The 15,998-nt window shown below is 48.3% G+C and overlaps 1 protein-coding gene across 2 annotated transcripts in view; it reads left to right on the plus strand.

Annotated features, from left to right (window-relative positions):
• Positions 1–1,296: 1,296 nt before the first annotated feature.
• Positions 1,297–15,998, plus strand: part of SORD (sorbitol dehydrogenase) — a 32,927-nt gene continuing 18,225 nt past the window's right edge. For both annotated transcript variants that reach the window (XR_015768549.1, XM_028126685.2), the window contains exons 1-3: positions 1,297–1,495; positions 12,224–12,257; positions 15,176–15,340. Coding sequence is in view for 1 of the 2 variants with exons in the window: in XM_028126685.2 (XP_027982486.1) it covers positions 1,433–1,495; positions 12,224–12,257; positions 15,176–15,340 (262 nt within the window). In the remaining variant the exon portion in view is untranslated. The remainder of the gene's footprint in view (positions 1,496–12,223; positions 12,258–15,175; positions 15,341–15,998) is intronic.

A 15,998-nucleotide genomic window follows, 5' to 3' on the forward strand; every position in this document is an offset into this window, starting at 1 on the left:
TTTATTTGAGAGAGAGAGAATGAGAGATAGAGAGCATGAGAGGGAAGAGGGTCAGAGGGAGAAGCAGGCTTCCCTCCGAGCAGGGAGCCCAATGCGGGACTCGATCCCAGGACTCCAGGATCATGACTTGAGCTGAAGGCAGCCGCTTAACCGACTGAGCCACCCAGGTGCCCCACATATATCAAAATTTATCGTAGTGTGTACTTTAAATATTGGCTGTTTACCATATGTCAATTATACTTCAATAAAGCTTTAAAATTTAAAGGTAAAAAGGAAAGTAAGGTACTTAATAGATTAAGGGGAAAAAAAGAAAGAAAGAAATGAGGCCTTGCCCTCAGTGGCCTTCCAGAGCATTTGGGGAAGGGATGATTACAGGTGAAAGTACGGCTGTGACCCATTTGTGGGTCACGCAGTGAGTGCCACAGAGAGATATCTTCAAGGGCTGGGCACTGGGGAAAGTCTCCTGAAGGTGATAAAATGATCCAGCAGCATATCTGGGCATGGCGAGAGGCTGTAGGGAATGAAATCCTGAGCACTGTTCTCAAAGGAGGGAAAGGGCTTTATGGACTTTGGCCTGTCCTGAGGGAAGCTCTCCCCTTAGAGTAAAACTTCACTTCCGAGGAAAGAGAGGCTTGAAGGAAGAATGTAGGCAGAAATCCTGCTTCTATTATAAGAAACAGAGCCAGTTAAGAGAGAAAGTGTTTGCAGATTTCATTTCATAGCTTCTTTATTCTGATGCATCAAGCCCATGGGATGGTACACCAATTCACTGATTCACTCTTACTAGTACCAGGCACTTTGCGGGATGCTGGAGACACGGGGGCAACGTGGAAGTTGCGTCAGTGTAGAGCCTGTTCCTCAAAGTGTAGACCCTGCCCGACCTGCAGCCTCAGCATTCCAATGTTAATACAAATACAGACCCTCCGGCCTCATCCCTAGGTAAGACCTAGACTTACCCTCTCAGAATCTCAGTGCTGGTCCTGAGACTCTGCTCCACTTTGCAGAACCCCCTTCTGCCCCTGACGTCCGAGTACCTTGGTCTGGTGGCTGTTGCCTCTGCAGGCTACTTGCAGTGCAGCAACGTTCCCTTGGATTTGAGGCTGACAGAAACAGCAGCACCGGCAGATGGCTGCGGTCGCCCGGGTTTCCCCCCACCCCCCGGACCTCCCCCCCTTCAGTCCCCTCCCAACCTCCTCCCAGCCCCCACCCGAACCCCCTACCCGCAAAGGCCGGAGCGGAGCAGGGAGGCCCCTCTCTCCATACTAGCCCCGCCCCGATTGTCAGGGGCGAGGAAGCCCCGCCCCGGGCCGGGCGTGCGCCTTTTCTGACAAGCAGGGCCTCCCAGCTCTTACCCTCAACCCTCGCGGGGCTGTCACCAAAACCCTCACGCGTCCTGCGGACTGCAGCCTCCACTCGGCAGGGAGAAAACGACATGGCGGCGGCCAAGCCCGAGAACCTCTCTCTGGTAGTGCACGGACCCGGAGACCTGCGCCTGGTAAAACGGGAAGGGGAAAGGGAAGCCTAGCCAGACCCTGCCCTGCGGGCCTCCGAACTCAGCCGCGGTCCCAGCTCGCCAGTTCCAGCCTGGCGACTGCCCTGCACCTCCGTGTCCCGGCCACCCGGATCAGAGCTGGTTACTATGTTGGGGGAGGGGGCTGGTGGTTGTAAGGTGCTAAGAGGAAGGTTCTTGTCGCGTGCCGCCCGGAACCCAGCCCCATGGCCGGCACGTGGCCAGAGCCCAGGAAGATTGCAAACTGATTGAAGCCTTCTCCTTCCTTTGCCAGCTGCAGATTCGTAGTCTAGCCTTTTGTCATTGCACATCAAAAGAGATACCAGGAGGCTGCCTAATGTAGGACATGCCCTGGACTTCTCCGGGAAGACAGTGCAAGGCAGAAGGGAGGGCCAGAGGGACATTTAAAAAGCTGTGGAACGCGTATTTAATGTGTCTTGCTGGGGCTGATAAAACCTCCTTTGCAGGATTATTATGATCACAAGAGTACCCAGCACTTATTAGGTACTCAGAAAGTGCCAGTTCCTGCCTCTTTTCCTTCCAGCACAGGCCTCCATCTCCAGGACTCCTGGTGTTCCCTGTGCCTATTCCAGACTTCTGGATCTGGATAGTGTCCATGTCTCTAAAGCTTCTTTCCTCCTTACCTCCCTTAGTCCACCCTTGGTTCACTTTACGGCCATTTTCCTCTGATCCGGCTCCCCTGTTTCTTTAAGAGCATTATGTGTATGTCTCCTTGGCACCATACCTTTCCATCTGCTCCCTGGCTCATGGGGCCAAAGTCAGGGAGCTGCCAGGTTGGCCCTGTGGTCGTGCCAGGGGTCCCTTGACAAAGGCCATCTCAGATGGGCCTGGGATGGCAGTGGGTGTGTGGGATGGGTGCCAGCCATCTTCTACTGCTCCCTGGTGCCTCCTTCCTCCTCAAAATGAATATACATGAGGATCTAGATAGGAGGGACTCAGGAGATTATCCAGATTAGCAGTTCTTGACTATTTGAGAATCTGTGGTCTCTCTCCCCACAGAATGCAAACAGACTGAGTTTGGCAGCAATTTCAGAGATTTTTGTGGACTTCCTTTAAGTCCCTCCATCAACCCTCTGGAGGTTTGTGGACCCCAGACTACAAACTCCTGCCCTGAGCCAACTCTCCCATTTCCTCAGTTAAGAAAGTGCTGACCCCAGGGTGACAGGCTTGATTAGTTAACAGGGCCCAGATAAGAACTCAGGGGTTCAGGCTCCCATTCCGGTGCTCTCTCCACTCACTGTGGAGCCTCACCCAAGGTCCTGAATTGAAGTGACCCTATTAGTGTTTATTGCTCCCAACACCAGATGGTATTGTAAGGAAGGCAAAGTGTTACAGCTCTGTGCAGCTTACAGAGTGGTCTCCAACTCAGTCCTTCATTCCACAAACATTTATTAGATGAGAGGGTGCCTGCCATATGCCAAGCACTGGGCTGAGGGCTTGTGGCCCCCACCCTCAAGCTGCTCTAGGGAGACAGACAAGATGAAGTCAACAATGAGACAGTGCAACAGCCTTGATGGAGGCTGCACAGAGTAAAGACCTCACAGGGAGGGGCCCTTGGCCTAGGAAAGAGGTCCTGGAGATGGATGCTACTTGATCTGGTTCTTGAAGGATGAGTCGGAGTCATTCAGACAAATGTAGGAACCAGTGCAAAGATATATGAAGTACAGGATTACAGGTCCTGTTTCCTGGCCCTGCAAATAGTGTGATGTACTGAGTGGAGTTTGAAGCTGGAGAGGTCGACAGGATCTGCTTTTCCTGTTGCTCAGGGCCTGTTTTCAGTCATGAACCTGTAAGTAGCAGAACTAGAATTGCAACCCCAGGATCTGCTTTGCCTTAACTCTTAAACTCATGCTCTCCCACTACTCTGCCAGATGACCTCTCTTTTTGTCATGCTTCTAGAGCAAAGCCTTGAAGACTGGAGGGGCCGGGAAGCTCACCTTAAAATTGATTTTATGAAAAAATAATAAACATTTTTGAAGATTGATTTTATCAGCTTTGCCTTAGAATCTACACCCTGAATTAGGGAGGAATTGGGGTGGGTGTATACTAAAGGCTCTAGAAAATATGACTGGCTAGAGAATGTTGCCCGTGGTTGTGGGATTGGTACACTAAAAGGCTTCAGGATGGATTCATGAGTGCCTCAGGTCTGTTTGAGAGTAGCGGGTGGTGGGATCATTTTACTAGACAAAAGAGTAGATTAAAATGATAAGATCGGGTTTGAGTTTAAGATGTCTCTGGGACATGACATCAGGGTGTCTTTGAGAAATTACCTTGGTTCTAGGGATCTGGGATATAGGGACGATTTCTTGGGCTGGAGATGTAAATTCAGGAGTCCTCTGCTTCTTTACTGAGCAGTCCTGCACCCCGCCCCATGAAGCATTTGCGAATGTGTGTGTATGTTGGGGGTGTTGTCACAACGACTGAGGGGCAGACTTCATTCAGTTTACAGCACTGTCCTGCTCAACAAAGTATTGTCCTGGCCAAAGTAGCACCCTGGTGGGAATTTGTAGATGGACCAGCTTGCCTAGGCTGAGCGGGACATGTAGAGCGAGAAGGCAGCAAGTGGAGGACATTACCTTGGAGAGAACCCCGTGCTCAGGGGAAGGGGCAGAAAGCTGTCAGCTGAGAAGAGTGACCAGGGATGCCTATGCTGCCTCAGAGATACCTGTGCCTCAACACAGACCCTCCTGGCCCCTCAGCACTCCCTCCAGAGAAGGACCCCCAGCACCTCCAAAGAGAGCCCCCTGACTGCCATAGCGCATCTCTGCTCCTTCCTGTAAGGCAAATAGATAAGTGGTTTGGGGTTAGGGGGTGGTGGTACTATTAGTAAACCAGGAAGCAACAAGGAGGAACAGTCCTAGGGCAGCTTTGGGAGCGAACACCAGTTCTCCTTTCTGTGGGAGAACCAAAATGAAATCTAAGATTTCCTGGCCATAGCTGGCTGTGGCCATTTTGGCCAACCAGGGTCAGGGTCCACTGATAGAAATGGTTGTGCCTCGGGAACTCGTGTGAAGGGAGTTGTCTGGGGACAGGCCATTTCTAAAATCTGAAGCAGGATTTGGAAGGGTTCTGAAGCAGGGAGCGAGGGCTCAACCCTGCCCGGTGCTGCCATCCCACTTCAGGTAAGCCCAGGGACCGGCCAACATCCATGGCAGCAGTGTCTGGGGGACATTTGACCTGCACCTCTTCAAACTCCTGCCATCGTCCACCTGCCAGGAAGGAAACCTCACACCTAGCTTCTTCCTGCCTATGGAGAAGGCAGGAAGGATTCCCTTTTCTTTCTTGGTGCTGGGGCTTCAGGGAAGGAAAAAGTAAATTCCTTGCCTACTGTGCAGCTAGTGATCCCCTTGGCCACAGCAAGGGAAGGGCCCTGGCAGCTCCAGTGCTCCCTGGCCTGGGGATTCAGGTCTGCGTGATGCCTCGGCTCTGAGCATTTCTAAATTGGGTGGTAAATCAGAGAGAGAGTATGCGCGTGCGACACACACACACACACACACACACACACACACACACACACACTGACTGGTGGTTTATCTTTTATAATGAGGAAAACAAAAATATGAGGGGGAAAAAGGGACTTTTACTTTTCCCTCCCTAGTTTAAATAGAGCAAGGGAGAGAGGCAGCCAAGCTGATGCATAAAGAGGCAAACAGCCTGTCAGCAAAAAGTGTCAGCTCAAAGTGCAGCTCACTGAGGTCCTCTTTAAATGGAAACAGTAACAAAGTCACGAGCCAGGTTGAGGCCCAGAGTGGGGTTTAGTGCCAGCTCTGCTGTTTATAGTTGTGTGACCAGCCAAATTACTTTCTGCTTCAATTTCCCATCTGAATGATAAGCATGACAGGAGTTTTCATCTCTGGGTTGTATGAGGGCTAGATGGTGTCAGGGAACAAGAATTCCTGTCCCCTCAAAGGTTCTAGCTGGACCAAGAATCAAATTGACATGAGACAGATTAACAGGAGAAAATCAAATTTAATAGTTTATATGTACAGAGAATCCACACATATATGGAAATGCCAAAGACAGGCAAAATGAGGCCTCTGTGTCATTCTGAACTAAGAAAAAGGGTTAGAGGCTTGGGACTTCAAAGGGAATGAATGCAATTCGCAGGAAGATCAAAAAGAGGAAATGTTTGGTAAATAAATATTTCCCCTCCCACATAGATGGATTACTCAGATAAAATTTATCTACGGTCAAGACCCTCCAATTTAGATTCTTCTTTGTAGTTAAGGCTGGGGCAAAAGTTTCTCTTGAGCTTGTAGGATCTTGATTGCCTTCAACTCAAAATAATCCACATGCCAAAATGGCCCATCTTGGACCAGCCTGCCCTCAATCAGCCCTTACAAAGTGATGGTGTCTGTAAAAGGTCCAGCACAGCTAATGACAGGAAGCTAGGGCCTAGAAGAATCAGACATTTAAACCATCTCAGCATAGGGGTGCCTGGCTGGCTCAGAAGAGTACAGGACTCTGGATCTCAGGGTCATGATTTCAAGCCCCATGTTGGGTGTACAGATTACTTAAATTAAAAAAAAAAAAAAAAACCATCTCAGCATAAAAAGAGATAAAGACCAAGATCTTCAAATACGTGGGCATTTTTTTTCTTTTGTGTTACGTGGGCAATTTTTTTTAGATTTATTTAGAGAGAGTGCATGCCTGAGCAGGGGTAAGGCAGAGAGAGAGAGAGGGGGAGAGAAGCAGACTGTCTGCTGAGTGTGGAGCCCTGTGCAGGGCTTGATCCCACTGATGTAGTTTTGGAATGTTGGTGAGGCCTGGAGCCAAGGGCGAAGAAAGAATTCTTGAGACGTCTTTGGTGCAAAAAGGGTGATTTTATTAAAGCAACTGGGACAGGACCATGGACAGAAAGAACTATTGCACTGGCGTTGTGAGGAATGGCTGATTATAAACTTGGGAGTTGGGGGAGGTAAGGAAAAAGGGAGGTGTCCAAAATGACTTTCATATGCTAAAGAAGACCCTCAGGATAATGGAGGTCTTGCTATTGTTAAGCTAAGGTAGTTTTTCCCTTAGCAAAGAATTAACTTTAAGATAGTTGAAAGTTTCCTGGACAAATGCCACACATATCCCACCTAGGAATGTGTGTGTGGTGGGGGGGGGGCGGTTGTGGGATGTGACCTTGTGCTTCATCCTCAGCTTGCCTCCTGTTCCCTCATCACCACCACCACCCTGAGATCATGACCTGAGCCAAAATAGAGTCAGATGCTTAACTGACTGAGCCACCCAGGTGCCCCTATATGGACAATTCTTAACTGAATTATAATAAATGTGGGCCCAGGCAATAATCTTGTATTCATCTGTATTTACCAGTTTAATTACTTTGTGCCTCTTTGGTCAGTTTTGAGAAATCCAGAAGTTCCTTTTGATTGGGAAATGAATTCTATCTGAGTTACTAGTTCATGAAGTTGGGATATAAAACAGTGAGATGAGTTTTTCCCCACAGAAGCTGTTTTTGGTGGCGGGGGCAGGGGCTGGAGGGGGCTTTGTTTTTTTTTAATGCTCTAGGTTTCACTTGAAAGGTAAGGGAAACGGAGAGAATTAACATGTTGTGGGCATCTGCTGGGTGCTTTGATGAAGTGTTTCACAAACTATCCCAGATGAAACGCAATTTTATTTATGTTTTCAGCCATGAGCCAATATGTTTGTATTGCTGTATTTTGATATTGCAGCAATGTCAAAATGTGGTAAATATTTCTAAATGTTCAGTTTCTGTACATATTGCATCACATATCAGTAGTAGGCCATCGACCACATTGAGTACACTTTATCTGCCTTACTCCTTTTTAAAAAAAAAATATTTTATCTATTTATTTGAGAGAAAGAGAGAGATCATGAGCAGTGGGGAAGGGTAGAGGGAGAAACAGACTCCCCGCTGAGCAGGGAGCCCAACAAGGGGCTCAATTCCAGGACCTTGGGATCATGACCTGAGCCGAAAGCAGACGCTCAACTGACTGAGCCACCCGGGCGCCCTATTTGCCTTATTCCTCATCGCTCTGCCACATTTCAGGCACCAGCATCTGGCCAGGGAGAAGAAAGGAACAACACAGCCCCTGTTTCCAGGGGGCTGAACACTGGGTTTGGGATGGGGTATAGTCAGATTTTTGTTTTGTGATGTAGGGGAGGAAAAATAATTTTCTCCCTGTGCTTCTAGGTTCTTGGCTGAGACCCCTTGTAATAGAAGATTAACAAGAGAAAAATAAACAAGTTTAATAATGTGTACCTCCTGTGCCTGTGGGAGGTATAATGAAAACTGAGTAATTTCATGAAATGGCCCAAGGTACCACCTTAAGTACCATTTCCAGCTAAAGACAAAAAACAGCCCCCCACCCCCCCACCCCCGTCCCCAGAGACTGCAATTCCAACACATCCAAACCTCCATCTCCCTGAGTTCCTCTCCCTGAGAATTAGGAAGTCACCCCAGATGTCTCCCTTCCCCTCACTTCCTGCCTCCTGTGGAATCTTGAAGGGTGGGGAAATGGTCCCAGGAGGTGAGTGAGTGAGCTCAGGGGTGTGCTGGGAATCGCAGGAGGCTTGCAGAGAGCGTGGAGGTGCACCAGGGCCACTGGGCACTTTAAATGGATTTGTATTTCAGAAAGATTGTTAGCAGAAGGAGGCTGGTTGGAGCCCTGAGAGCATGGGCCAGAGAGTGGTTCAGTGTGGACTTTGGGAGCCTGTTCGACCCTTCTACTTTGACCCCAAGTTTGCCAGGGCTAATGCAGCTAGGACAAAGCCATCTGTGACCAAATGGCCAATTAGGAAATCTTTGGATTTTCCTCCCACTCTCCAAACATGCTCAAGGGAGGAGGAAAATTGAGGAGGAAGGTTTAAGCAAAATAAGGTCACCTGCTCTGCTCTCAAGTGTGCAGGGCAGCCAGCCCGCAGCTTGTCAGGAGACCTGGCGGGTGGGAGAAGGTGGCGAAGGTGGGCTTGGAAGCCCCGCGCTGAGGCCGGCCTCCAAGCCCTCACTCTAAGGCACAGAGCTTGGCTTTACATACTTTTCCACAACCAGTAGAATCCGGCTTAAAACACTGCCCAAATCCCATTTCCCCTTCTCCCAAATTCCAGCCTTTTGAGGAGCAGTCCAGTTTTCTTAATATTGACATGACAACAGGGGAAATAACTTGTCCCCAAAACAGTTTTAAAAAGTACCCTTTGCAAAAGGAGAAGGACAAGGTTGTCCAGAGCTGGTTCAATCATACTGTGAGTTGATGGTAGGAAATAGAACTTTGGTTCTATTTCTTTTGTAATAAGAGCTAACTTCTTTACTATGAGTCGGACACTCTATCTGATGATTGTCCTCATTATACAGAGGAGGAAATTGAAGGCACAAAGAGCTTACGTAACCACCCTGAGGTCGCAGCTGGTGGAGGGGAGCCTGGGTTTGCACGCGGACGCCCAGTTCCAGAGTGTGAGTTCTTCACCCCTGCTGCACTCAGGTCAGCTGCAGGAGGGAGAAGGCATTTTCCCTTGGTTTCTCCTCATGTCGAGGCCATTGCTGCAACCCAGGCAAGATGCACTGAGGGTGTGAACTCAGACGTGCGGGGGTGGGGGAGGGGTAGAGGATGGGGGGCCATGAGGGTATATTTAGGAAATAAACATTTAGGCTAATTTGACAAAACATATTTAGGAAATCCAAGATAACAGTTAGAAGGCAAGAGACACCTGGGATGATTCCAAGCTCCCACAGAGAGTTCTTCCTGAAGTATTTCCACAATTGATTCAGGGAGGTGGGGTGAGACCCGGAGGGGATGGACGGGGGTGGGGGGGGCGATATGTATGGGATGTATTTCTGACTGGAAGTGAAGAAGGCTGGAAACCCGACGTAACTACAGGAAAGAATAGTTACCTCCATTCCCCTTTATCCCTTTGTTACTGTCACAGAAAAGGTAGGAAGTCCTGTGCAGGAAACGATGACTATGCCTGATGACAAAACTTTGGGGATGAAAGGGCTGTGGGGGTAAAAGTGAACGCTAGGGATCTCAGGGGAGCTAAGAAACTGGTAGATGAAGAACAGGGTGCATGAAAGAATATCATCACCGAAATCTGATACAGTAAAGGAGATTAAGTAAACAGAGGACTGTGGCCAGCGTCATTCCAAGGAGCTGCAAAGAAAAGCAAGGTGTTTGGGGCGCCTGGGTGGCTCAGTTGGTTGGGCGTCTGCCTTCTGCTCGGGTCATGGTCCTGGAGTCCTGGGATCGAGTCCCGCATCCGGCTCCCTGCTCAGCGGGAAAGAAAAGCAAGGTGTTTTTTTAGTAACCATGCTGCGATAACTTTAAAACATCATCTCCACAGCCATGCTTAGGATAACATTTACAGACTTAAGGGCTGATCTTAACACGGTCCTGTGCTTCTGCGGCATGTCTCCTGCAGAGAGGGGAGTCAGGAGCCGAGCTGAGTTGTAAGGGTGGTTAGAGACAGCAAGAAACAACGAAAAGGAGAAGTTGGTTTGCAGGGAGAGGTATTTAAGTTCTCCATAATGTGCAATCAGCCACTAAGGAAAAGCTAGGCTGTCTGCACAGCACCCTCTAGTGTCTAGAAATGTCACTGCAGCTTTGGGGGGGTGGTAGGGCCAAAGTTGGTAGGCTCTGTCCCCTCCAGCAAATGTTTACAGTAGTAATCTCTAGTGACCCCAGGGCCTACTTGGTGTGCCCAGCTGTTGATTTGAGCTTGATTCTTACCCCTTCTCCACCCCTAAATGGGGTATTCAGGGCTGGCCTGGTTGGAGGCAGAGATAAAGAAGAATAAATTACTTCTTGTTGCCTGAGAAGTTGCCTACTAGAGCCTTTACTGGGAAGGACAGCGTTCTGTTCCATGTTTGAAATAAAGACCTCAGTCTTCAGTTTCAACTAAACCGCAGTTTAAAATTTCACCCAGTATAAGAGAAACAGAACTTTATACAGCAATCCCTGATTTTGGGTAATGTCAGAGACGGGACCAGCAACTTTGAGAAGGGTTTTGGTGACTGCCGGCTATCCTGAATTGCCCATTTCTAGATGGATTCCCTCCCTCCACCCCTCCTCCTTCCTTCCTTTCATGTGTAGCCAATTTAAATTACTAACAGATGAAAAACTGCCTTGAGCACCTCCCCCTCCCCCCCCACCTCAAGCTGCTTTGGATATAACTTCACCAATTACCTTAGTGCTACGCTGGGCAGATCACTACATCTCCCTGTCCTTCAGTTTCATCTATGGAAAATGGGATAATAAAAGAAGGTATCACATAGGGTCGTCATGAGGATGAACTGAGGCAATGGACATACAGCACTTAGCCCAGGACCTGGTAGAAAAAAGTTGGTCAGTGTTTGCTAATCAGCATTAGCATTGTCACTCTGGGCTTTGTTCCACTGGGGACAAGCAGGTCAAATTAGCATCAAGCTCCTTCAACAGAAAGGCCGATAATCTGAGAGGAGCGAGAACCGCAGACCTTCCTTGGGGTCTCTTATGGAGACTGGGTATGTAGCAAGTGCATGCTCTCCCATGTTTGAGGCAGTGCACTGTACCTGGTCACTGAAGAGACTGAAGCCATGGTCATTGGCATCAGGGTTATTTTGTTAGCAAAATAGCCCGGGTGTCATTTACTGCTACCTGTTAAAGCATCTGGGGGAGGCTTTCTGAAGGAGGCAAGCTTGGAGAAGTGCCCCTCCCAGAGCGCTCTGTGTGGGCCCCAGCCCCAACCTTCTCCTCACCTGTCTGCCTGCTCCTTGCATCAACCTGGAAGGAGAAAAGGCATAGTCCACCCTTGGGGTGCAATGGGGTGCGGTGAGGCAGGCCGGGGAATCAGGTTTAGTCTTGGCTTAACTACTCTGTGACGGTATGACTTTGACCAACTTATTTCACTTCGAAGCCTCGGGTTTCTCGTCTGCACACTGTGGGCCATGTGCCATGATGTGTTTAAAGCCAGAACATTGTCTGGTAATGTGGTTGGTACAGTGAACGTTTCACCTTCCTTCCTCTTCTTGGCTGCCTTCAAAGAATTCATAAAATGAACCCTTGGATCTGGCCACTCACTGACCTTTCTTCTGATCACGATAAATCGCTCAGCTCGTTGGCAATGGGAAGAAGAGTTAGTTAATAATAATAATAGCCATGAATGCCGGAATAGCTCAGATTGCCTTTTGAACCCGGAGAGTGGCCAAAATGCAGGTCCTCTGTGTTCCCAAAGGGCCTCTAAAACTCCACATGGGAGGTTTCAGAAGAGAGGGCTGAGCGCTGGTCCCTCCCTGTGCTGATGTCAAGGGAAGAGTGGCAGCACGCACTCTTTCCAACCTTGTCTAGAGGTCAAAGCCCTCACATGCAACTACCAGATACCTTCACCCTTCTCCCTGTAAGAGTTTCCCAGACCAAACAAATCTGTATCTTAAGAATGTGGTTTTTGAGAAGGGAAGGATCTGATATGGAAGGCAGTCCAAACAACCTTTCTGCCCAGGGGAACATTTAGTACACTTTTTTATTAGTCTAGGGCAAATTGCACTGGGAGGTGGGGTGGGGTGAAGTCAGGAATCAGAGGCAGCACGATTTAGTGGGCCCCTTCAGGCATCCACCCAGCTGCGATATGGCCTGAGCCTATGTTCATTCTAAGAAGAAATATTTGAATGGAACTCCACGTTGACTAAACAATTGAAAATATTCGTAAGGGAAGGTTATTATGCATGCTAAATGATTTTTCTATTTTTATTTCCTTTAGGAGAACTATCCTATCCCTGAACCAGGCCCAAATGGTAGGTCCTTGGGATACTCGACTTACATTTTATTGTTTCTTATTACTTACCCTGAAGACACCTGGGCATTGCTTGCTTACCCCACTTTTCCTACCACTTATGACTTTGCCTCCAATTAAAAACTATCTTTCTGTTAGGCTGTCAACCTCATCTGTTATCCACGACACGACTGGATAGATTCACCGTGACTGCCACATGAAATAAACAGTGATAGATTCAGCAGAAGACTTACCATATCAGACTGCTGACTTGTCCCAGAGTTTTTGACATAAAATGTCTTTCTGGACCAAAGGCAGAGCTGTTCCTCATTTGACCTAACCTAGAGTTGGGTTACTCTATCTACCATAAGCTGGTATTTGGGTGGCCAAATCCCGTCCTAACCCTGACCCGAGCTTTGAAAATGAGTGAGTCTACAGAGCTTAATTTCTGAATCAGAAAGAGTGGGTCAGTATAGGAGGACTGGGGCCTTCTTTCCAGTGAGGATGGGAGGGGCAGCATGGAGTGCGGCCCCACAGTCCTGATCAACCAGGTACAGACAGTGGGTGAGTGCTCTGGGGCAGGCTTCCTGCCACCTTTTTTTTTTTTTTTTTAAGATTTTATTAATTTATTTGACAGAGAGAGACACAGCAAGAGAGGGAATACAAGCAAGGGGAGTGGGGCGGGGGGAGCAGCAGGCTTCCTGAGGAGCAGGGACCCCGATGTGGGGCTCCATCCCAGGACCCCGGGATCATGACCTGAGCCGAAGGCAGACGCTTAACCATCTGAGCCACCCAGGTGTCCCTTCCTGCCACCTTTGTTCCAGTGCTCTGGCCTCTCACTGGGCAAGCCTGTAAGGCCCAGTTGACAAGCACATTTCCTGGAGTGGTGTATGTACCTGGGGAAGTCATGCCTCCTGTTGGCTGGGGCAGATACCTGCTGACAGTTTTCGAATCCCTCCCATCCCTGGAGTCCCGCTTCATAATCTGCAGGACTCTGAAGTGAGGCTGAGAGCAAGGGGAAGAGTGTCTATAGATAACTCCTCCCATACCCAGCCACTCGGATCTCCTCTCCGTCCTTGGTGAGTTGGGGATGTGCTTCCCCACCTTACCCCAGAACTGTAGTTTCTGTGCGAACATCGGATTGAAGGCAGGTTTCCTGGAGCCTCCAGACCTTTGCTACTCAAAGGTCAGCTGGCTTATTGATTTATGGTGATAAACATAAAGACAATAGCTGTTTCTATCAGTGTTCAACACGTAATGTATATTTAGGGCTTAAGCATTTTCAACAAGATATCATGTTCAGAGAAGTGAAAGAGGCACCTCACTGTGTCCTGAAAAGTTGGTATTGATTCTAGAAGTAGCCAAACAAGGGCTGTCTTGGACTCAAAGGACCCTGGTACTGTTTCTCTCTCTGATGCAGCATTCTGCTCTTACTTCCTTGTCTCTTGCTGCTCTTGAATTTGGAAGGGGAAAGGATGGTAAATTTCAGCTAGCATCCTAGCAAGTCAAACTTAATCTCTTATTACAAATTGGTAACTTTAAGAGAGGAAACTCAGATAATTTTCTCTACCTTGATCTCAGTCTTCACCCTGCCCCGTACCCTGCCATTTCTTACTCTGTCACCAAGGCCAAGGACAGAGAAGTTTCTATGGAGCCACACCTGGGGTGGATGGGTGGTGATCTGTGGCAAGGGCAGGGTGTAAGACGCTTGAATGAACAGCAGAGCTTTAGGTCTCTTTGTATTTCTAAGGCAGAGCTTTTTCTTACGGAGATACTTGCAACATGGTCACCTTAGTCAGACTAGGCCAGTAATCCTTTAGCACTTACTTTAGCAAAGGGTTTCAGTAGCATCATTATTTTTAACTTGGAAAACTGACAACAACAATACCAACAAATCTCACTTATTCAAACCTGTGAAGGGGAAATACCCTTTGAAATCTTTGGATGGTTTAAATTAAAGCTGCACCTTTAAACAAAACAACAGGCATGAAGATCAAGAGAGTTCACAAAGTGTTGCCAAGCCTAGATTTTGCCAGGCTTTCTCTCATGATAGATAAGAATCAGGCATAGCATATTAATTGTGTGGAATCAGTTATCTCCTAGAAAAACAGTTTTTCCCTTAGATGGCTGATACATTTTTTCCTATTAATAATATCTTGTTTATGCAGTGTGTTAGAGTTCTCCAGAGAGACGGAACCGAGAAAGAGAGGAGAAAGATTTGTTACATAGATTTATTTATATATAGGTTTATTATATATGTCTATAGAGAGAGGGGTGGGGGAGATTTATTTTAAGGAATTGGCTCATGTGATTGTGAGGATGGCAAGTCTGAAATTCGTAGGGCTGACCAGCAAGCTGGAAATTAGGTAAAAGCTGATGCTTTAGTCTTGGAGGATTCCTTCTTCAGGAAACCTCAGTCTTTTCTCCTAGGGCCTTCAACTGATTGGATGGGGCCCACCCACATTAGGCAGAGTAATCTGCTTTATATGAGAGAGAGATAGCGAGGGAGAGAGAGCACGAGCAGGGGGAGGGGCAGAGGGAGAGGGAGAAGCAGGCTGAGCAGGGAGCCCGACACGGGCCTCGATCCCAGGACCCCGGGATCATGACCTGAGCTGATGGCAGACACTTAACTGATGGATCCACCCAGGCGCCCCGACAACTACTGTTTGACCAAACAACTGAGCACCATAGCTTAGCTGAGTTGACACATAACATTAACCCTCAAAGGCAATTATTTTGCTCTATGGAAGCTTTCTTGGCTTACAAGCCTTAATTGGTGTTGCTGGTTAGCTTGTTTTCCTCTGTGGTCTAAATACTGTACCTGGCCTTTGAAATCAAGCCAGAGGGTTGGTTTTCCTGTCCTGAGGGGAAGCATGGTGGCGCCTCAGACTGCGGAGGGGTCGTTCCTCCCCTCACTTGTTCCCTCCTTCTTCTTATCAGAAGTGCTGCTGAAGATGCATTCCGTCGGGATCTGCGGCTCTGATGTCCACTACTGGCAGCACGGTCGAATTGGGAATTTTATTGTGGAAAAGCCAATGGTGCTGGGACATGAAGCTTCAGGGACAGTCGTAAAAGTGGGATCACTGGTCAAGCACCTAAAACCAGGTCAGCAGAACCCTTCAACTAACTGATTTATTCCTCAACATAAATGAATATTTGTGTGTACTTTCTTGGGGCCGGGCCCTCTATTAAACCCGGGGGGGTTACAGCAGTGAGCAGGACAGTCTCCGTTTCTACACACATGGACTGTAAATTTCCAGGGAGGAAGGCAGGCCTGGGACACACATACAGTTACTTAATTACCGTTGTGTTGAGGGCAACAGAGAATAGCGATGTGGTCAGTGTCTTCTAACCAGATCCCTGGCTCTTCTGAGGGAGGAACAATTAATCTGACATCTGAAGGCAGTGGAGGGATAAGCCAGGTAAAGGGGTAGGCGAAATGTTCCAGGCATAGGAACCACAAACTGCCTCGACCTGCTGAGAAACAGGGTCTTGGATACAGTCTTTGATCTTATTGGATGACTGGAAAACCACCAATACTTTTCTAGATTTGCTTACTTCATTCTCTTGGAGGGAGGAAATCTCAGCTGTGGCAGCCTGCGATGTTCCCCAACACAGTGAATTAAATCCCAGCTGTGTGACACGGCCAGCCATTGGCTTTATCCTTCCTTTGCTGAGGAGAACACTGTACAGCCTGGAGAGGTCATCAGATTATTCGAGACAAGGAGAAGATTGGCGGGAGATGCCATTCTGTGTCAGTTAT

The sequence above is a fragment of the Eumetopias jubatus genome, unplaced genomic scaffold (genome assembly GCF_037043125.1).
Source record: "Eumetopias jubatus isolate StellerSeaLion01/CBP00866 unplaced genomic scaffold, mEumJub1_p1.0 scaffold_7, whole genome shotgun sequence".
In the NCBI taxonomy this organism is placed as follows: domain Eukaryota; kingdom Metazoa; phylum Chordata; class Mammalia; order Carnivora; family Otariidae; genus Eumetopias; species Eumetopias jubatus.